Source organism: Monodelphis domestica, chromosome 2 (genome assembly GCF_027887165.1).
Source record: "Monodelphis domestica isolate mMonDom1 chromosome 2, mMonDom1.pri, whole genome shotgun sequence".
In the NCBI taxonomy this organism is placed as follows: Eukaryota; Metazoa; Chordata; class Mammalia; order Didelphimorphia; family Didelphidae; genus Monodelphis; species Monodelphis domestica.
In genome coordinates this window covers 194,974,690-194,997,548 of record NC_077228.1, presented here as the reverse complement: position 1 = coordinate 194,997,548, position 22,859 = coordinate 194,974,690, and the positions used below count along the sequence as shown (strand labels likewise).

General features: G+C 44.8%; 1 protein-coding gene across 5 annotated transcripts in view; it reads right to left on the bottom strand.

Moving 5' to 3' along the window:
* JUP (junction plakoglobin) overlaps window positions 1-22,859 on the bottom strand; it is a 33,733-nt gene that overhangs the window by 4,469 nt on the left and 6,405 nt on the right. Inside the window, exons 1-8 of one of the 5 annotated variants that reach the window (XM_001367321.5) lie at window positions 12,687-12,813; window positions 12,146-12,361; window positions 9,418-9,671; window positions 9,020-9,258; window positions 8,340-8,541; window positions 7,157-7,301; window positions 6,923-7,026; window positions 5,807-6,145 (exon numbers count right to left, since the gene is read on the bottom strand). In XM_001367321.5, coding sequence (XP_001367358.3) covers window positions 5,807-6,145; window positions 6,923-7,026; window positions 7,157-7,301; window positions 8,340-8,541; window positions 9,020-9,258; window positions 9,418-9,671; window positions 12,146-12,361; window positions 12,687-12,690 — 1,503 coding nt within the window. In that variant the 5' untranslated portion in view covers window positions 12,691-12,813. Of the gene's footprint in view, window positions 1-5,806; window positions 6,146-6,922; window positions 7,027-7,156; window positions 7,302-8,339; window positions 8,542-9,019; window positions 9,259-9,417; window positions 9,672-12,145; window positions 12,365-12,686; window positions 12,814-22,859 lie in introns of those variants that run through there. The other 4 variants (XM_056816759.1, XM_016430469.2, XM_007482206.2 and 1 more) reach the window with 4 other exon arrangements.

Here is a 22,859-nt window from a genome sequence, read left to right as displayed (position 1 = left end):
TTCTAAGAGAAGGAAGTATGTTCTGAACAAGAAGGACCAAATGTGCAGAGATGAACATTGGGTATCAAGAATGGTGAACCAGCTAATTTGAAAAGAACAGAGAATATGAGAGGAGGAGTGATAAGAATCGCCCTGGAGAGGTAGGTGGGAATCTGGGCCCTAAATGCTAGGCTGAACAGTTTGCATTTGATTCTAAGATTTTTGAGCGAGGGGTAGGGGGTCAGAGCTGTACTTTAGGAACATTACTTTAGCAGATGTGTGAAAGAGGAGAGAATGAAGGCAGGGAGACCAATTAGAAGGCTACTGTATTAGTCCAGAGGAGACCTGATAAGGGCCTGAACTAGGGTTACAGATTGTATGAATAGAGATGAGGACAAATGACCAACCACAAGAGATGTTGTCAGGGCAGGATCAATAGGACTTGGCAACTGACTGATGTGAGGGTGGGGGGACAGGATGAGGAAGATAAAGAAGAGACAGAGTCAAGGATAATCTCAAGTTGTAAATCTGAATGACTAAAAGAAGGATAGTAACTTCAACAAAAATATGGGGCACAGGAAGATTTGGGGAAAATATAATGGAGTTTTGTTTTGGACATGTTGAATCGAAGATCCCTATATCTATGGGTCATCTGAGCAGAAATGTCCAGCAGGAAAAAGAAAAGCAGAATTAGAGTTCAGGAGAAATTATGGCTACACACATACAAATTCATGTGCGTATGTATGTATGAGTCATCTGATAATTAAACCAATGGGAGGAGATGAGATCAACAAGGGGAGGAGTGCAGAAAGTGAAGAACAGGGCCCAGAACAGAGCCTTGGAGGATTTCCACATTCTGTGGACAGGAATAAGAGAATGATTGATGTGGCAAAGGAAACAGAAAAGGACTAGTTAGAACAGGAGAAGGGCAACCAAAACAGGAGCTTTACAGAAGCCAATGAAGAAGAACATGTCTTGGAACAGGGGCAGGTTAGGAGGGAAGAGTTGATAGTGTCAAAAACCACAGAGAGATCAAGTCATATATGGACAGAGAAGATTCCAGAGTATTTAGCAGTAAAGAGATCACTGGTAATTTTGGAGAAAGTGGTTTCAATCAAGTCTTGGGGGATTGAAAGGCCAACTGGAAAGGATAGAGAAGTGTATCAGAGGTAAAGCAACAGAGATAAGCAGTAGAGTCTGACTGTGAAAGGGAGAAAATATACAGGATGAGGGTTGGAAGGGATAGAAGTATCAACTGATGGTTTTTCAAGAGTGGAGAAAACCCAGGTATTCTCGTAATTCAATCCAATCAACAAGAATGTATCTACATACACTTAGTACATGCCAGACGCTGGGGATACCGAGACAAGAATGAAATATTCCTTGCCCTTAAGGAACTCATATTCTATTGGTGGGCAACAGGTACATAGAGCCATAAATACAAAGTATACACAAAATGAAAATCAAGAATGTATAAGAGAGAGGTGGGGAAACTGAGACTATTAAACAGAATTAACTTGCTCAGGTTCACACAAATAGTAAGTGCCAGATAGGATTTGAACTCATGAAGATGAGTCTTCTGAACTCCAAGTCTGACATTCTAAGCACTGTGCTAACTAGCTGTCCTGGTAATAATAATAATAATAATAATAATAATCAGCATTTATATCTCTTTAAAGTTTACAAAGAACTTTATAAATATGATCTCATTTGATACAATAATCCTGGGAAATAAGCATTATTATGATCCCCATTGAACAGCTGAAGAAACTAAGATTAAGTGAATTGCTCAAGGTTATACAGCTAATAAATGTTTGAGAGTAGAGCTGAACTGGGGACTTCTTGACTCTGGGCCCAGAGCTATTTACATCACACCACTTAGTTGTCTCTACATGTAAGCTAGTTGATGGTAAGAACAGATTTATTTTTATCTTTGTACCCCCAACATCTAACACATAATAACTGTTTAACAAATGCTTATTTAATTGATGAGGGTTGTTGAAAATCACTAAAAACAAGCATGTAGAAAGAGAAAGAAAGAGGGCTCAGGACAAAGAGCTAGGGTATATCTACCCATAGGAAGACCTTGAAAAAGGTACCAAAAAATCTTGGTCAGACAAGACATGAGGAAAACCAAAATAGAGCAGTATTCAAAAAAATCTAGGGAGGCAAAGGCCACAGACACTTCCTAGTTGTGTGACCTAGGGCAAGTCACTTGATCCCAATTGCCTTGCCCTTAGAATTCTTCTGTTTGAAACCATTATTTAATATCAATTCTTCTTCTTTTTTTTTTTTAAATAAAACCCTTACCTTCTGTCTTGGAATCAGTACTGTGTATTGGTTCCAAGGCAGAAGAGTGGTAAGGGGTACTCAATGGGGTATAAGTGACTTGCCCAGGGTCACACAGCTGGGAAGTGTCTGAGGCCAGATTTGAACTAGGACCTCCGGTCTCTAGGCCTGACTCTCAATCTACTGAGCCACCCAGCTGCCCCCATTTAGTATCAATACTAAGGCATAAGGTAAGAGTTTTAAAAAAAAAGAAACCTAGGGAGGAAAAGTATGCAGAAGAAGGAGATGGTTCAGCAGTGAATCTGTGGATAAGGAGAGACTGAAGATGAGAGAAAGATCAGGAATGAGCAAGGGGACAATCTTCCGGAGGAAACAGAAGGGTTGGGATCAACAACATAAGTGAAAAGGCTATCCTGGCCAAGGATAAACACCTCTCCTCTAGAAGGTGGGCTCTAAAAATAGGTACCAGGTTTTTGCCTTTGTAATCTTGGTGCACAATGCCTGGTACACAGCAAGAGTTTAATAAGGTTTTTTGGGGGATTCTACAGTGGACATAGCTAGCACTGTTATGTGAATATTTAGTAGCATGAATTAGAACAGAGAAGACAGATAAATGATGGAGGCAATAACAAGGTCAGGAATGACCAGCAACAGAGCCAGGAGGCAAGGGACCAGGGTTGCTGAGTGTATCTAGTTGAATGGAGCAAGTCTGTGATGGGAGGAGGGAAGGGAGCAGGGTGACAGTCTGAGAAAAAGAGATAAAAGATCTGTGTAGGAGGGATGAGGCAGGAGAAATAATTGAAGGTCAGGAAACTCTGGCCAAAGAGAGGAATTTCAGAATTCTGGATCAGAGAAGTAGAACATATACAAGAATACCCCTATAGATTATCCTTGGTTTCCCCAGGTTCTGTATGTTCCTAACTTGTGAGAGGGTCTTTTTTTTCAGGTTTTTCTTTAAAAAAACAAAAAACAAAACCCTCCTCTAACTTTCCAACTTAGAACCAATAATCTATATTGGTTCTAAGATGGAAAAGCAGTAAAGTCTAGTCCATAGGGGTTAGGTGACTTGTCCAGGGTCACACAACCAGGAAGTGTCTAAGGCCACATTTGAATCCAGGTCCTCCCAACTCCAAGCCTGCTTTTCACGTTTATCTTAAATAGCAACTGTTATGAAGAAGCCAAACTTGGGAACTCTACCACTGTCACCACTACTATCACCAAAGAATTCTACTCTAAGTCTCATAGGCAGAATTATGCCTCTCTTTCTCCTCAGAAGTGCCCAAACCCCAACCATCAGGAAGCTTTTTCCTTCGGTGATCCTCATATTGTCATGAGCTAAAAACTGGGCTGCTCTATGAGGCTGTCCATCTTCCCTCATCCTCCATTCATGTTTTAGTCTCTCCCTTCTCCGGACCATCACAGAAATGGATCTCTTCTCTAATGAAGCATCCTATCAGCGGTACAACCTCGTCTCCCTAACTTGCTATTCCACTCCTTTACTCAACATTTGATGAGGCTCCACCTATGAGCAAGTGCCAAATGCCAGGCAGTTCTCTCGTTCTTCTTATTTAAAGAACCATCTACCTGTAAAACAACTCCCTATAAATGCCCATCACCACGGCCTTTCCCAGCATTTTTTACTTTCCCAAACACTCTCATATGCCTTCCTTAATTGAGCCTTCACCAGGATTCTGATACAGAAGAAAGTTTAAAATAATTCCTACTTTTGACAGACGAGGGAGTTGAAGCTCAGGTCACCAATCTAGTTTGTGGCAAAGCTCAGAAGACAAGTTAGTCAGGTTTCCTGACTCCTGGCTCAGTGTTCTGCTCTTATGCTATGCTGCCAATTGAACTTCTTTGAAAGGTCCTGCAAACATCAGCCCCTACCCTGCCCTGACCCCCAGCATCATGGTCCCTGGGTCCTTTCTCATTCTGGCATCTGTTGCCCGATGTCAACTCAAGACACCCTTCCCGTGCCAAGGTGTGCACCTTGTAGCACTCTGGGCCTCTCTTGTGCACCTCACTATATTGTGCTGGGGTTATATATCTGCTATTTAATTCAGTTAATATTTTCTGAATGTCCTCTTCCCCCATGCCAGGTACTGTGCGAGGCACAGGAGATATGAGAACAAAAATGAAACAGCCCCTGCCCTCAAGGATCTGACTGGCCAGTAAGGAGAAACACAGAATGCATGAAGAATAGTGATGAGCAAAGCCTAGAAGGCAGGCTGGAGTCAGATTGGGAAGATACTCATTTTTATGCTAGAGGCAAAAGGTGCTGCTAGAGTTTCTAGAGTAGAGGAGTAATGTGGTCAGACCGACTTCAGCAACTGTGTGAGCAATGGACTAGAGAGGGGAGGGATTGGAGACAGGAAGACCAGTCAAGAAACCAGACAAAAAGTACTAAGGAAGGGCAGCTAGCTGACCCAATGGATGGAGAGTCAGGCCTAAACACAGGAGGGACCAGGTTCAAATCTAGTCTCAGATACTTCTTGGCTATGTGATCCTGGTCAAGTCATCTAGCCTCAATTGCCTAGCCTTTACTGCTTTTCTGTCTTGGAACTGATATTTAGTATTAATTCTAAGATAGAAGGTAAGAGTTTAAAAAATAAAATAAAAGTGATAAGGGCCTGAACCTTGTGAGTGGACAGAAGGGGAAGGATGCATGACACATTATGGAGGCAGAATGAACAAGACTTTGTAACAAGGGAATCACTTTAAAAGACTGATATATATTAATTTAAGGTCGCCAAGGAATCAGCTATGAAATTCCTGTTCTATGCTTAAGCATAGGTCAAAGTCCTTTCCATTGTTCAGCAAAGGGTTTCTGTCCTAAAGTAATCTTAAGAAGGGAAGAGAAGGAACCTCCCATGCCAATGGGGTTCCCATTCCAATAGACTATCAGTAAGAAATTTTCCAAGTATGAAATATTCCAATGGTGAAATTTCCAACATTTATAAGTCTAAGGAAATTTGAGGTTTACAATTTGGAAACTGATTGGATGAGAGTGGTCTGGGAGAACAAAGAATGGAAGATGACTTTGGGGTTAGAAAACTGGACACCAAAAGGATGGTGACATCCTCAATGGAAATAGTTAGGAACAGAGGATTATGGAATATTGGAAACAGATGTTAGGAAAAGGAGAATGTGTTGGGAGAAAGGTGATGAGTTCCATTTAGAACATATTTGTGGGATATCCAGTTGGAAATGTTCAATAGATAGTTGGTGATGTGAGAATGGAAAGTCTTCAATTTTACATGTCCACATTGCTTAAAGCAGTGCCTTACATCTAGTAGATGCTCAATAAATGCCTGCTGCATGGAGGTCTTCAGGAAAGGGGTAATTCTTTGTCATCCTCTCTCTTAACCAAGGCCATGGAGAAGTCACACTTACTCTAGTCTAACTGGGGTATTTTTAGCTTTATTCTTGGCCAAATTGCACCCAGAAAAAAACTGCCCCTTGGGCTGCTCTGCTGGGTCCCCTTGTGTAGTGCCCTCGTCTTCCCCAAACATCCCTCAGCTCCTCTAGTAGGCAATACCTTAACCAAAGGCCATTGGTTGGGCTGGTTGAGCAGCTTGACAATGGCAGGAATTCCATAGTTGAGGCGCACGGAATTCTGCGCCATCTCGGCCTCTGGGTGGCGGCTAGTGAGATGTCGCAGTGCGCAGACAGCAGGCTCAGTAATGTCGTCTTTGTCGCCCGCACGCAGAATGGCATGGATCAGGGCCTCCACGCCGCTGTTCTGGGTCACGAGGGTCTTGTTCTTACTATTGTTGCAGGTCAGGTTGGAAAGGGTGCCCGTGGCACAGGTCAGCACATTCACATCATCCACACTCAATTGGTTCACTAGGATCTTCAACACGCTATCCAGGCCCTCCTGGAGAAGGGAAAGAGAAAACAAGTTCCTTGAGAATATGGACTCTCTGCCTTTTCTGTACAGCTCCAGTATTTAGTATGGCGTCTAGCCCATAGTAAATGTGTATTGACTGGTTAAACAAGGTTTCTGAAATCCTTCTTCCTTCCAACCTTCCAGTATTCTTGACCTTATGCCATGCCATGAGCTGAACTGATTTGCTTGGACCTTCCACCTCCCCTTTCACCTCACTCCAACACAGACCAGTGGAAGGGGGTCAGTGTCTGGCATACTTCTTTCCATTCCAATTCCGTCCCCATCACCGGAATAGTGTGATAGGGTAGAAGTACCGCCCTTAAGGCTAGGTAAGACATTGGCATTATGGGGGAGATGGAGATGCCTGCACTAGGCAAAATTTTGAAGTAAGCTGTCCTTCCCTCCCTTCCTCATTTCCCAGCACCCTCCGTGAATCTCAGTGCCTACAGAGTCTTCATTCCACATATTTCTCTTAACAAAACCTAATCTTGGATCCTTCCTTCATATTAATATGTAAATGATCCCTTCAGAGGATTAAAGGGATTAAAGAGATGAAGCTCTGAAGATGGAATTTCAGCCACTGACTCCCAGGTAGGAGAGATTTCAGAATATCTGGCATTCCTGACTGCTGCCATCATACCACATAAAGAAAGGGATATTAGATCCCTAGGCAGAAAGCTGGGAATGGATGTTGAGGGGGATGGGGTTAAGGAGGCCACCTTAGGAGAGGAAAGGGAGGCTATGAGGGGCTAAAGGGGCCCTTACCTGCTTAGTGGCTACATCTGAGAGGTTGCGCAGGGTCCACAGACAATTCTGCACAAGGCGAGGGCTATTGCTTGTCAAGTGTTTGCCCAGGGCCTGCATACCACCTACATGTGGAGAGGGAATAGCATTATGAGAGATGCACATAACCCCATGATACATGAAGAGCCCCAACTCCCCGATCATTCCCATCTTCCCCCTCTATCATCCAAAGATCTCTAGAAATGAGTGTCTCACCAGCTTCCACAATGGCAGGCTTGTTGCTGGGGCACACAGACAGCACCTTGAGCACTCGGCTTGTGGTCCAGAGCAGCTTCTCGTAACTATAGTTACGCATGATCTGCACCAGAGCCTGGGGGCCCCCATTGGCCAGGATGATGAGCTACAGAGAGAGCAAAGGGAGAGGGAGGCTGAGCACAGATTTGGTAGGGAGACGTTAGCAGGGATTTGGGGTCGAAATGGTTTCTATAAAAAGATGGAGGCTTCAGCAGGACAGGTCAGCCAGCAGAAGTGACTTCTTGACAGTCAGTCAGTCAGTTAAAAGTTCGCAAACATTTATTATGTGTTTACTATGCGCCAGGTATTGTACTAAATGCTGGGGATATAGGGAAAGCCCAAAAAACACAATCTCTGTCCTCAAAGAGCTCACAATTTAGTTGGGGAGACAACAACCAACCAACCATGTACATACAAAGATATATACAGAATAGATGGAAAGTAATCTCAGATTGCAAAGGAATAGCAAGGGATGAAGAATGGACCAAGAGATAGTGATGTGGAGGGAGAGCTTTCCACACACGGGGAGGACCAGTGAAAAAAAGCTACCATGTTGGAGGTGGAAGGTTGGGCTCAAGCAGGAGGAGACTGGAAAGCCCAGATACCTCCTATCTGTGTGACCCTGAGCAAGTCATTTAACCCCACTTGCCTAGCCTTTGCCACTCTCTTCTGGCTTGGAATTCATACATATTAAAACAAAAGGTAAGGATTTTTTTTTTTAAGAAGAGATTGGAAAGGTATAAAGAAGGCAATTTGTAAAGGCTTTAAATATGAAGCAGAAGATTTTATATTTGATCCCAGGGACAAAAGGGAGCCATTGGAATTTGTTGAGCTGGGGAGTGACAAAGTCAAGATATATGCTTTAGGGGGCAGCTAATAGCTCAGTAGATGGAGAGCCAAGCTTGGTCACAGGAATCCTGGATTCAAATCTGGCCTTAGACACTTCCTAGTTGGGTAACCTCGAGCAAGGCACTTCACCCCCATTGCCTAGCCCTTACCACTCTTCTGCCTTGAAACTGATATTTTGTATCAGTTCTAAGACAGAAGTTAGGGTTTAAAAAAAAAAAAGATGAATGCTTTAGGAAAATCATTTCAGTAGCCAAGTAGGAGATGGCCTGGCATAGGAAGAGACTCGAGGCCTCACCTTGCTCTCCTGGTTGCCGTAGGCAAGAAGCTGCAGGCAATCGGTGGTAATGGCCAAGAATTTGGGATTGTTCTTGTTGAGGAGGGGCACCATTTTCTGCAGCCCATCAGCCAGGCGGACAGCCATCTTGGCACCCTCTTGATAAAGCAGCAGGTTATGCAATGTTGTGATGGCATAGAACAGGACTGATTCCACTGGAGAACTGTGAAAAGAAGAGAGAGCCAAGAGGGTGGACGAGGTGTCAGAGATGCACCCCACGCAATACACCAGAGCCTCCTACCCCATGTCACTAGGAAATGAGATTCAAAGGAACTGCAAGCTGGGAAAGGAAAGGAGGAAGCTAGGGATAACACAGCAAGGGGAAACAAGGGTAAGGATCAGCTGAAGCTGCCACAGAGGAGGGGAAGCAGGGGATTCCCGGCACTAGGATGTCTGGCCGTTCATTGTCAGGGCTCGTCTCCTCTAGGAAGCCTTCTCAGACTACTCCGGTCCTTCACAGTTCTCTCTTTTTGAACTATTAGACTTAACATTCTATGCTGTACCCCCTTTACTATCATTTCTTGCTTCCTCCTTGTTCCCGGGATTCTAAGATCATTTTGAGTTGACCATGAGCTTCCTGGGGACACGGATCCTGCCTTGGGCTTCTCTCTAGGCACGGATATTGGCCAGTCTACCGATACCTGAGCATGCGGACCAGCGCAGGGATGCCCCCTGACTTGAAGATGGCAAGCAACCCCTCACGGTGGTGAGAGAGATTGTGCAGGATGCTGGTGGTACAGCGGGCGGTATCCAGGTCACTGGTGTTCTGCATCGTGCGCACAACGGCAGCCACAAGCTGGGGCGAGCCCATCAGTGCCCGCCGGGATGCCTCCTTCTTCGATAGCTGGTTCACGATCATGGCCGCCTTGCTTACCACCACCTGCAGGAAAGAGAGGTTAGCAGAGATGCTGGATCCTCCCATAATAATCCTACAACCAGTGACCCCCGATGTTGATTTCTTAGCACTTATTAATTAAAAAATGAATATAAATCCCTTATATTCAGGTTTTCCTGTTTCCCCTCAACCCCTGCCACTCACCGGGTCCTCATCATTAAGCAGTTTGGTGAGTTCAGGCAGGGCTCTCGTTGCCAATTCAGCATCGTCCTGGTAGTTGATGAGGTGAACGATGGCTGACTTTAACAGCTGGGAGGGCTCGGCTAGCCGCTGCACATTGGTGGCCTGCCCTTCAATCTGGGTGGTCAATAGGAGAGAACGGTCCTCAGTCGTCTCGGGGTACATGGCTGCCCTCACCCGCTGGGCCCGCGTCATTGTCATTTGGCATTCCAGGTCACCTGAAAACAAAGAAAAGTCCTATCTGAAAGAGATGGAGGGGAGGAGGGGGAGGGAAGAATAGTGGAATGTGAAGGGAATGGGCCTAACTCATAGCCTTGCTCCCTCTCTAGATTCCTCCAGGACTTCCTCAGCCCCCTTCCTTGACTTCCTGACTGTCTTGACGTGACAATGTGTTCTAATGAAAAGAGCTGGAGAATAATTTGTCAGGAGATATGAATTCTAGTCTCGATTCTAAGAGTAAATTGCCAAAAGATCATAAGGAAGTGGTTTAACTTTCTCAGGCATTTCTCCCTATGTAAAACCAACCTACTTATCACCCAAGTGCTTTAATTATAAGATTATAATTTCCCCATGAAATTCCAAAGATTTCTCAAGTAGGCATACGTAAGGCATTGTGGCACTGAGAGGCACAAAACATGAGTCCCTGCCCTTAAAATGCTGACAATCTAGTAAGGGAAATAAGATCCCTACAAAGATAAATTCATTTCAACGTGAAACTTGATAAATGCTTAATAGGGATTTAGGCAAAGGTTCAGGGGAAGGAAAAACCATTTCTGACTAGGGCCAGAGAAGGATTTATAGAGTTTAGTATTTGAGCAGGGTCTTGGAGCATGGGTGGAATTTTTAAAAATAAAAATGGAAGCGCATAGAAAACTTGAAGAGGAGTAAGGAGATAGGCTAAAGCCATATTGTAGAAGGCATGAATATCAGGCTAAGGATCTAGGACTATCCTGTAGTAAAAAGGGTCCAAAAAAGTTTTGAACAGAGTATAACATAAGCAGTTATGTGGCATAGTGAATAGAATTCTGAGCCTGAAACCTGGAAGTCTCATCATTCAAAATCAGCCTCAGACACTTACTTACTTAGCTGTGTGACCCTGGGCAAGTCACTTAACTTTGCTTATCTCCATTTTCACATCTGTCAAATGAACTGGAGAAGGGAATTGCAAATCCCTCTAGTATATTTGCCAGGAAAATGCCAAATGGGCTCACAAAGAGTTGGACACAACCAAAACACCTGAACAACAACACTCTACGTGTAAATTAGATGGATCTGGCAGCACAGTAGAGGAGATAGTAGAGGCAGGAAGACCAGTTAGGAGGCTATTGTAATCATCCAGGTGAGAGGTAATAATGGTCTTCACTAGGGTGGTGGCAGTGGGAGTGTAAAGGAGGGAACAGATCTAAGAGATAAGACCAGAGGTGATGACTGATTAGACATAGGAGAGAGAACCATAAACACCCAAGTGCATGATGGCTGGACTTAACAGAGAAACCAAAAACAGAGCAAGGTCCCCAACACCATTCTGCAGGGAAAAGAGCTGAGACTGCAAATCAAGACTCTGGCCTTTCTGTCCAGTCATTCATCAGATAGACAGTCATGAGAACTCCATCACCTTACCTTGGTAATGAAGTTGGCACTTTCTACCCATTCTGGAAACTGAGAAGAATATGCCCTGTTTCCTGTCTAAAGCAGTCCCCCAGGGGACAGAGTAGGACTCAGACCCAGAGGTCTATCCCCCAGCCCCTCAACAAGCGCCTCCCCCAGTCTGGGAGTGGTAGATCCAGAGGCTTCCCAGAGCAGCTCCACCCTGGCAACTACCCAAATGCCCCTTGGCGGAGGGAGCTGGAACAGCCCCACCCTCTAATTAGACAGGAAGGAGGAGACAGTCTCTGTTCCCTCCCTGCCTGCCTGCAGTGATTCCAGGCTTTCAGCTATCCAAGCAATACCTGACAATGCTAAACACAAAGGCTGCCTGGCTGTGTGACCCTGGGCAAGTCACTTCACCCCCATTGCCTAGTCCTTAGCAGTCTTCTGCTTTGGAACCAATATACAATATTAATTCTAAGATCGAAGGTAAGGATTTTAAATTAACACATAAAATAAAAGACAAGGGCTGCCTGCCTACAGATGGACGACCTGAATGCTGAGGTTCTCAGTACCCCCACAGCCCTTTTGCCCACCTCACCTTTACTATGACCAGCTCAGACAAACACCTGCAGTCTTATCCATCCAAGAACAACGGGAGTTGTTACCAGCTTATAACAGTCAAAAGACACATAAAATCCACAATCCAGAGAAAAGAAATAAAGGAATCATTTCTTAAAAGCATTCTATGTATAGAGCACAGTGTTGGGGGATGAGAGGGATAAGAATTTAACCAAGGCCTGGTCCAGGTCTCCAAGGAAGGTCAAAGAACTCAAGGAACTTACAAATGGTTAGTTGCAAAATAATCAATGGATTGGTAATGATCCTGGGATAAACCCAGACCTGTACATATACACCTGGGCTCGCCTTTGCACGATGCTCCTTCTCCTCTTCCACTAAGTCTTCCCACCACCCCACTCTTAGAACCCCATGACCCCTTAGCCTTTGGCCCTGGGCATTTGTATGGGCATTGGTCTTCTCTCTTCCATCACACTAGCTCCTTCTCTGGGACTCACAAAAGAGCTTCCTCTGTGACTAGACTAACCTTGGCTCTGGGGAGCCCCCTGGGAGTAGGTGGTGGTTTTCTTGAGGGTGTACTGGCGGCCACAGGGCTCTTCCTCCTCGACAATACCTTTGCCGCTGACCGATGGCACACAGGTGTTGGCCCCAGAGTGGATGCCCGAGTCGTAGGTGTACGTCTGCTGCCACTCCGTCACCTTGATGGGCTGCTCAACCAGGTTGATCACCTCCATGGCAGTTGCTGCTGATACACGGAAGGGACAAGAGGGTCAGCCAGGTCCAGGACAAGTATGCCCACACCACTCCTCTCACCATGGACCTTCTTCCAAACCCTTTCCCCATTTGGCCCCGTCTGCCAGTCTCTTACAGGGCCTTTATTCTTTTCCACTTCTCTTCAATTTTTTCCTCCATCCCTCCTAACCCAAACCTGGATTTCCTGCGCCTGTGAAAACTAAGACAAACTTTTTTACTGGACCTTCCCTAGGCAGGCCGCCCCCACCTCCTCCACCTCCTCCTTCCCACCAGGCTCAGCCCTAGGAATTGAGTGGAAGATCCAGGGAGCTTACCCATAAGGGGCAGGGAGCTCTCTGTTCAGTGTCCCAGGGTTGTCTGAACAGGTAGGGAGAGGAATGAGCACACAGAGGGAGCGGCGGAGAAATGACGCACAGTCTCAAGGGGAAGGTGGAGTTAGGAGCCACTGGGAGTTGGGTGGGTGGACACCAGGGTGTAGAGACACTCCACTTAGCAGCACTGAACTGTCCACTCCAGTGAAAGGAGTTGGCGGGGAGGGGCGCATGACATCATGGGTATGTGACTAGGTAGAGGCAGCAGAGCAACCTGGGCAAGACTAGACTCACTCAACCCCTTCCTTGTCTCCCCCCGAATCAGAAGGAAAGTCTCTGGGGTGCAGCCATCCCATCCCATCCCATTCCACCCCACCACAGTGACTCTGATAGCTCCCCCCCCCCCCCAGGATCCCTTGGAAAACATGGAGAGCAGCAGGGAGGGATGGGCAGGGCCTAGGGAACAGGCCAAACTGGTTTCTCCTGGGACCAGCTCCCCAGAAAACAGGGAAAATGTGATGAACACTTTGTCACAGTCATATTTTAGGACAGTCATACCGTCACTCTCCCTTGCTAGGTGAGGCAAGAGCTAACATGGAGCCATTCCCAGGGGACCAGATCCCAAACCCTGGTTTCCTAATAGAAATAGCCGCTTTGTCACCTCCTTCCCCTAATCCCACCAGAAGCTCCCTAGGTCTCTGGTGCGTTAAGACCCTGGGGATGGCCAAAACAATTGCTTTTTTTTTCCTTTTCCTTTTCCTTAAACCTTAAGGACTAAAAGCTTGACTCCATGCCCTAATAGAGGAGGCTTCCTTTTTCCCCGCCTCCAGAAATGGTGAGTTCAGTTATCTTAGAGTTAATGAAGCAGCTTCGCAGGTTCAATCCCCCTTAGGACCAGTTTGCACCACACACAAAGGAAAAACTCTTTTTTCCCCCAGCAGACTGCAGGCTCCACTCCAGCCAGAACACATGCTATTTGTTACAAAGGAGAGACAGTGAGTGACAGAGAGGGTGCAGAGTAGCTCATTCCCACCAGAACAAACAATTCCGAAGACCCATCCCACAGATAGTGGGTCAATTACCAGGTCATCCCCATCCAGGAAGCTCCTATTTCTTTCTATTCTTGGGGCCTTTCATGGCCAGATAAGGCCGGCTCCGCCCAGCTCCCAGCCCAGCACTCCACCTGAGACAGGAGGGGCCAGGAGAGAGATCAGCCTCCTCCCTCCTTCCCTGAATGACTCACAGTTTCAGGGCTGATAAATGGAATGTGCTGGAGAGGCCCAGAAAGACAGAGACGCCAGGCCCAGGCTCCAGCCAGATGCGCCCAGCTGCTTTCCTGGCATTTGCCACAGGAAAGACAGGGCTGTCTCTGGCTATTTCAGGAGCTCCCCCCTCCCACCCTTGTCCCCAGGCTCTTCCCCAGAGCCGCTGGGAGGCAAAAAGAGAAATGGGGGGAGGCAACAGGAGGCCCAGCTCCCTGAAGACTCTCCCTCCATCCCCAGCCCAGAGAGAGCCTTTAAGGTTAGAGATGGAGAGGTAAAGGGAATACCAGATGCCAGCCTACCCGGTGCAAGCCTGTCATGCCTGAGTTCTGGTTTTCACTCCCTCCCACAGGGTGGAAGAAAACTTGCGTAGGAAGAGGCAGGAACAGCAAACATGTGTCAGTAAATAAGGTCACCTTCACCTAGTCAATGGCACTCAGCTAGGTGGAGGCAGGGAGCAGCCTCCTGAAGTTAATCCTCCAGGTAAACAAAGACAGGGAAGCTCTTTCTCTTCCATCAAGCCAGGCCATTTAGGCCACAGAGCGGATGCTAAGCCTCTCCAGTCCCCTACTTCTTCCAAAGCAATTTGCTCTTCTTCCATTATCAAAAAAGACAAGAGGGTCAAGGTCAGCAACAGGAGCAGAGGGCTAGGTGGTAGCTCCCCATCCCCAAGGCTCTGAGTCAAGGGAGGCCTGAAGTCTGCTGAAGCGGCAACAGAAAGGGTCCTAATTCTCTATTCTATTACTAGCTGCGGACCAATTAATCTCCGGGTCAGAGTTCTTGGTTAAGGATATTCCCACTGGATGTTCTCCTCTGATCTCCAGCAGGACCTCCCCAGCCTGGATGTCCCAGAGGGGTGAGTATGGTGATATTGGTGGTTTTTATCACTGGTTAGCAGGTAGGCAAGCTTAGGAGGAGAAGACAGAGGATGATGGCAGTGAGACTGGAGCTGTGTTGGCAAACCTATGGCACTAGTGCTAGAGGGGGCTGCTCTCTTTCCCCTCTCCATGCAGGACTGAGGATATTTCTCTATCACCCAGCAGCCCGATCAGAACTCTTCCTCCCTCCCCAGTCTGGAGTAAGGGAGGAGGGAGGGCTTACATGTGATATGAGGGTGCAGCATGGGCACTCGGGGTCTAAAAGGTTTGCCATCACTGGGCTAGAGGGAGGTGAGCATTGGCCCTACTTTCCCATCCATCCAGCTTAGGTTGCTGGGATGAGGGCAACAACCCCAGAAGGAGAGGATCTAGTCCCTGAGGGCCACTCCAAGTTTAGATCTTGTCCCACCTAGTAAGAAAAGAGTAATTCTATGACTCTCTCCTAGTGTGCCTGGACAGCCAAAACATTCACTGAGTGAGCTCCATGTCAGAGGCATTGCCAGCTTCTAGATTCAGTAACAGTGAGAAGGTGTGGGTAGGAGAAAGATTTGAAGGGTAGCAAAATAAGTGCCTTAAAATTATTTGGTGGAAGGAGAACCAATGCTTCTCAGCTCTGAGGATAGGTTCAAAGGATAACTAAGTCTATGGCAAGGAGGTTTTATGGAGGAGAGAAGCAGAATACACTATGAAAAGAGCACAGGATGACTGAATCAGGTGTGAGTCTCAATCCCCGTTCTGCCACTGATTGTGTGATCCTGAGCAAAACACTGTTTCCTTCTCTGTGAAACAAGAATAATGATAACTTCTCTATTTCACAGACTTGTTGCTACAGAACTTTGCACAGTAACCAACCTTTAGATAGCGCTTTACAGGGGTATCTAGGTGGCCCAGTAGATAGAGTGCTGGACCTAGAGTCAGGAAGACCTGAATTCAAATCTAATCTCAAACACTTCCTAGCAGTGTGAGTCTAGGCAAATCATTTAATCCTAGCTGCCTCAGTTTCCTCATCTGTACAATGAGCTGGAGAAGGAAATGGCAAACCACTACAGTATCTTTGCCAAGAAAACCTAGAGTCATGAAGAGTGGAGTAAGATTAAACAATAAAAATAGTGCCTTAAAGTTTTTTAATTAAATCAAAATACAATGTAATACTTGACTTCAATCCAAAGGTAGGCTCAAAGGAAAATGGAAAATGTATTGAAAAACATGATATAGGTATAAGATGAGAAAAAAGTCTCCAACATATATAATAAGAAGAGAATTGAAAGATTCTGTACATGGCAAGCACCAAATAGTGCTTTAAAGTTTGCAAAGTCCTTTATACATATTACTTTGTTTAACTCTTTAAGGTAGGTCCTGATAAGGAAACTGAGGCTAAAGGAAGCTAATAGATTTGTGTATGGCCAAATTGCTAGTATCATAAGTAGGATTAGATCTCAACTTTTTTTTTTTTAATAACCCATACCTACTTCTTCTAACAACCAGAAAAAGAAGTGTTGGTATCAGATGCAGATCAAAGCATACTATATTCCATATTAATCTATTTATGGTTTTATCTGGGAATTTGGGTCCTATGAGTATTCTCTTACAGCAATGACCAATATGGAAGTATGTTTTGCATGATAATACATGTATAACCCAGATCAAATTGCTTACAATCTCCCAGAGGTGGGGGAAGGAGGAGAGGGAGGAAGACAGTTTGGATCTTATAATTTCAGAAAATGTATGTTAAAATTATTACATGTAATTGGGAAAATAAAATATCTTTGAATTAAAAATAAATAAATAACCTTTCATTTGTCTCAGAATGGATACTTAGAATTGATTCTAAAGCAGAAGAGCAGTAAGGGCCAGGCAGTTGGGTTTAAGTGGGTCACATAGCGAAGAAGTATCTGAGGCCACATTTGAACCCAGGATCTCCTGTCTCCAGGGTTGGCTCTCTATCCACTGAGCCACCTAGCTTGCTCCCTCAACTTTTCTTGATGCCAAATCCAACACCTACTCCAGGTTGTATGTTTTGTATAAATGTTAGCTGTTAATATTATTATTATTATCATCATCATCACTATCACCTGATGGGATTTCCAGACAGTTCATTTCAAGGGGTAATCGCCTTGCTACTGAAATGCCCGGCCTAGGAGAGCTTCAGGCTCCACAGGAAGAGGGGGGAGCATTCTTAGGGGCCACTGGGTTTGGACTTATCCCCATGGCAGCCCTTCCTCACTTCCTGTAAAGAAACTGAGCCCTACCTATAACTCTAACCCCGGAAAGGAAGAGACAGAAAAAGGCTTTTAAAAACTGAATAGGGAAGTCTTTGTTTAGTCCAAGTTCTATTGTTGGCACTAAGAGCAGAAGGAGCCTCCCCTCCTGGGGTATCTTCTGGCTCACTGTACAGAGGTATGTGCACCAGAGATATGTGTGAGTGGATCTGCGTGCTCCCATGATCACGTGGGCCATCCAATCCCCCAGAGCGACTCTTCCCCTCGCTCCCTCCTGCCACAGCTTCAGATCCCTCTCTGCAGCAACAGCAGTAATTCCAGCCGGATATTACCCATGCATCCTAAAGCTGGGAGCAGCCAGACAGAAGAGGGAGGGCCCCTCGCTGCCCAGCAAAGAGGGTGACCCAAGGTGGGAGGAGAGGAGGGCAGGGGAGGGGAATTAAAAATAGCCTGGGGCAGAGCAATACAAGCCAGGCTCCCAGCTGGGACTGTTAGCCATGTCCTTACACTCAATGATAAAGAGCTAGGGTGAGGGGAAAGGGGTTGGTCACTTCAGTGTGCTTACTTTGGTAGTGTTGCCTTTATTTCTGAGTTGCGATTGTCTCCAGATTTTGTCGACCCAACAGTCTATATTGAATAAAAACTTTATGAGCAGGCTCCAATGTTTATTTTTTGTTGTTTTAGTCATTTCAGTCATGTCTGACTCTTGGTGACCCCATATTGGGGTTTTCTAGGCCAAGATCCTAGAGTGGTTTGCCATTTCCTTCTCCTGGTCATTTTACAGGTGAATAAACTGAGGCAAACAGGGTTAAGTGACTTATCCAGAGCATTGTGTGTATGTGTATGTCTGAAGCTAGATTTGAATTCAGGTCTTCCTAATTCCAGGCCAGGCATTCACTATCCACTTGCCATCTAGTTGCCCAAAGTTTATTTTACTTATTTACTTTATTTATTTATTTACTATATACTAATAATTGTATATCTTATAAAACTTACACAAGAACCCAAATTTAGAAAGAATAAGATAGGGAGCCCCTGGAGTCCGAGTAGGGGAATGATAGGGTCAGGCTCAAGTTTTAGCAAGATCACTATAGCAGGGGGCAGTTAGATAGCTCAGTGGATTGAGAGCCAGGCCTAGAAAAGGGCAGTTCTGGGTTCAAATGTGACCTCAGACACTTCCTAACTATGTGACCCATACAGCATTTCTGCCTTGGAATGAATATGCACAGTATTGATTCAAAGATGGAAGGTAAAGATTTTATTTTTTGTTTAAAGAGATGCATATAGGCAGGTTTGTAAGCAAGGAAGGGCAAATATAATGTAGGTCTCCATAAGGATTCCATATTTGCCAGTTCAATGCCAGCAACTCACTCCATTGCATTGAAAAAGAAGGGGGGCAGATGTGTCTCTTATTTAGAGGATCACTGTCCCTGAACTGAGTCATGGGGGCTCCCCCTCAGGTCCCAGCTCCAGCCACTAATTAATCTAGAAGACAAGGAGTGAGTAGGCTTTGAGGAAAGAAGGTGATGGAAAGTTTCCTAAAAACCCTAGAATTTGGGTTATAATTACTCAGGTTAGACCATTGCCTCTGAGATAGGAGGAAATAGGGATCTTGTATAGCAAAAGGTATGGGGGAATGGGAATGTAAAGGTACTCCAGTAAGTGGGTTGTGTTAGAGACAGTCAGGAAATAGACCTGGAGGGAAATTCACCAGGGCAGCTGAGTGGCTCAGAGGATGAAGAGCCAGACCTAGAGACAGGAGTTCCTGGGTTCAAATCTGGCCTCAGATACTTCCTAACTGTATGACCCTGGACAAGACACTTGACCCCCACTGCCTAGCCCTTATTGCTCTTCTTTCTTGGAACCAATACACAATATTGATTCTAAAATGAAATGTAAGGGTTTAAAAAAAAAAAAGACATATCCCCCACATCGGAGGTTTTGTTGTTCAGTCGTGTCTGACTCTTTGTGATTCCATTTGGAGTTTTCTTGACAAAGAAACTGGAGTGGTTTGCCATTTCCTTCTCTATATCATGCTACAAAAGAGGAAACTGAGGCAGACAGTTAAGTGACTTGTTCAGGGTTGCACAGCCAGTGAGTGTCTGAGGCCAGATTTGAACTCAGGAAGATGAGGGTTCCTGATTCCAGGTCTGGTACTCTTATCCATTGTACTTTGCAGACTACTCTTAAAAAATCATATTACCCTCTCTTTCTCTTGGCTAGAGGAAGTTAAGAAGCCAATTTTAACGGCTTGACTGTGGATTGTCATTTGAACTAAAATCTCACTGAAAAGAACAATAAAATTATTGGTAGAATGATTAATAAATAGCAGTTCATTTTTTTATACAGAATTTGCTTTACTCACAACAACCCAGGGAGATGGACCATACTTCACAAATAAGGTAACTGAGGTTGAGAAAAGTTAAAAACAACTTGTCCAGAAGCTGGACCTTGAACCTCAATCTCAAAAAAATACTCCAGGTTCTCAAATTCCAAGATCCATTCTTTTTCTACTATTTCAGGAAAGCTTTTAACTCTCAGGGGAGCTAGGTGAGACAGTGGATAGAATGCTGAGCCTAGAGGGCAGCTGGGTATCTCAATGGATTGAGAGCCAAGCCCAGAGGCAGGAGGTCCTGGGTTCAAATCTAACCTCAAATACTTCCTAGCTGTGTGACCCTGGTCAAGTCACTTAACCCCCATTACCTAACCCTTACTAGTCTTCTGCCTTAGAATCAATACACAGTATTAATTCTAAGATGGAAGGTAAAGGTTAAAAAAATTAAAATTAAAAAAGAATACTGTGCCTAGAATCAGGAAGACAGGTGTTCAAATTTGACTTCAGACATTTCCTATCTCTGTGACCCTGGGCAAGTCACTTAACTCCGGTTAGCCTCCATTTCCTTAGCCTCCATTTCCTTATCTATAAAAGGAGCTGGAGGAGGAAATGGCAAAATCATTCCAGTGTCTTTGCCAAGAAAACCCTAAATAGAGCCACGAAACAAATGGACAACAAAAATATAGCACTTTAAAATTTGCAAAACTTTTTGTGCATATACTTTGTTTAACCCTTTAAGAGAGGTCCTGATTTAAAAAACAAAACAAAACGCCGAGACTGAGGGAAGCTAACTGATTTGCTGATGGCTAAATAGCTAGCTAGTGCAGTGGATAGAGCAGAGGCCTGGAGTCAGGAAGACTTGACTTCAAATCCAGCCTCAGACAGTTACTAGTTCTATGACCCTAGACAAGTCACTTAACCTGTTGACCTCAGTTTCCTCATCTGTAAAATGATCTAGAGAAGGAAATGGTAAACTACTGCAGGATCTTTGCCAAGGAAACTCTAAATAGGGTCAATGAAAGTCAGACATGACTGAAAAATGACTAAACAACAATATGATAACTCTCTTTGTGCTCAGACACTCAAGGGGCAGAGAATTCAAAAGAGAACTTTTCATTTATTTCTGATAATATAGGAAAATGGGTCTCATCCTGTCTGGGCTGGGCAGAAATATTTTATCTACATTTTTTACAACATCTCGGAGGTCATTTAACCCAAACTTAATGAGAAGTCCCTCTATGATATATATCTCTACTCTGTTTCCCTAGCTGAAGACTGTCAGTGATGGAGAAGAGGAGGAAGAGGAGGCAGTGCCTCTTTGGGACAGTATGGAATTGTCAGAAAGTATTTTTTCTTATATGGAGCCTGGTTCTAGATATTCTAGAGATAGTTGCCTCTAGCATTTCTATCCATTGCCTTCTGTTCACTTCCTTGTCCATATTGATCACATCTTGAAGAGCTGCCTTAGTGCCAGGAATCTCAGAGACCTGGAGAGGCAGCTGTCACTGTCAGGTTAGGTTAGTGTCCAGTATCCAGGCTAGTCCCCATCACCAGGCAGCTGGGATCTAGTCTCTTCTTCTCCCCAGGCTATCCATATGCATGTGCTATGGGGTTACCTCCTGGAACCAGGTCATTCCAGGGCCAGATAGATGACTGGACATTCCTCATAGAGCTCCCCTATCACCCAAAGGGAGATCATATTCAACAGGGTCACCAACTAACTCCTCCTCTTAAGAGTTAGCCCATAGGGGACTGCTAAGGGGGCTCAGTGGATTCAGAGCCAGGCCTTGAGACAGGCAGTCATGGGTTCAAATCTGACCTAGCTGGGTGTCTCTGGGCAAGTCACTTAACCCCCATTGCCTAACCCTTCAGCCTTAGAACCAATAGAATTGATTCTAAGAGGGAAAATAAAGGTTTAAAAAAAAAAGAATCAGAATCTAGTCTCTAATCCTTCCTGTATTTATCCAGTGACCCAAACACATATGTTTTGAGGCCAAAACATATCTACTTCCTTTGTATATCCTGTCTTTCTGTTCAGTCTGGGAGCTCCCTAAAGGGTGGAGACACTGTCTTCTCCTTCCTTGGCTTCTCCATCCTCCTGCACAATGAGAGCTCCCAGTTTTTGGATAGGAGGAAGGCCCATCTTGAATCTTCAAAGGAAAAATCCTTTTCGTGTCCAATTTCAATAGTGGAAGATGTCTGTCCAAGCTGGCGCCTAGGGACAAGCTGAGGTCCATGGGATGGTCATAGTTCCAAGCCGGACACAGCTGCCTATTTGCTTTTTTTCCCCCTCTTGGCTCTCTCCCAAAGCAAATAAATCAGAAAGGAAAAAAATGACGGGGATTCAAGAGAGACAGAAATGCCCATTGCTAAACTACCCTATCCCCCAGGGAAATCTGTCTATTCCACTGAAGACACCCCACTGATGAAATGGTATTTACTGCCAGTTTTCCATACTAACTGGAGATGATCCACATGGGTGATTCAAAACCATTTATACTTGGTATGAAGAAATCAAATCACTTTACATATCTCTTTATTAAGTGTACAAAATGTCATCTTTGTTTCTTTATGAAATGTGGTTTATTCAGGACTCGTGGTTCACTTTTAGTCAAGTGATCCCTTTGAGCTCATTCCTTGGAAGAAGGATGAAGAAATAAACAGAAAAAGTAGGACAAAATCAGCTAATCTTGCTTCTTGAAACTAGACAGGCAGATTGAAACAAGAAAGGGTTAGTTGAAAAGTCATAGTTAAAATGATATTGGTAGATTTTCCATGTTTGTTTTCAATTACCCAGACCCTGCTAACCATGAAGATTCAAGAGTTGGACTTGTGAAGGAGTAAGATATTTAATTTAAGCTACAGAAAAATCTAGGGTTACATTCCTCTCCCATCCCAAACCAAGGAACCAAAAGTTTGGGATTTTCCAAATGGACAAAACTATATTAATGGTCACTCACCCAGCTCATCAGGCCCTGCCTGGAGAACTGCCAGAAAATGGTACCATCAGCTAAATGGCTAAGACCAAGGAAAGTTCTCTTTACCATATATGGCTTGATTTCAGACCTTCCCCGAAATTCATCATTATCCTGCCACCACATCTTCCCCACTTTAGGACAAATCTTTGTATGCCCAGAACCCAGGGTCTAAATGTCCAACACATAGTAAGCAATTAATAGATATTAGTTGACTGAAGTCACCAAAAAGTTCTCAAGAGTCACTATGGTTCAAACCTCAAACATCACCTCTAGGGAAGGAGTCTTGGTGGTCTTCTCCCCCCACCCCCCAACCCTAACCAAGGAGAACCCTTCCCTCAATGACACAAATAGGGTGCCCAATATTCTGTTCAGGAGTCAGTCCTATACTTCCTTATTTACTACCACTAATGTCCTTCAACACACATACATATACTAATCCAGGGTCTCAGAGTCAATTAATAGACATGTATTAAGCACCTACTATGTGCCAAGCACTGTGCTAAA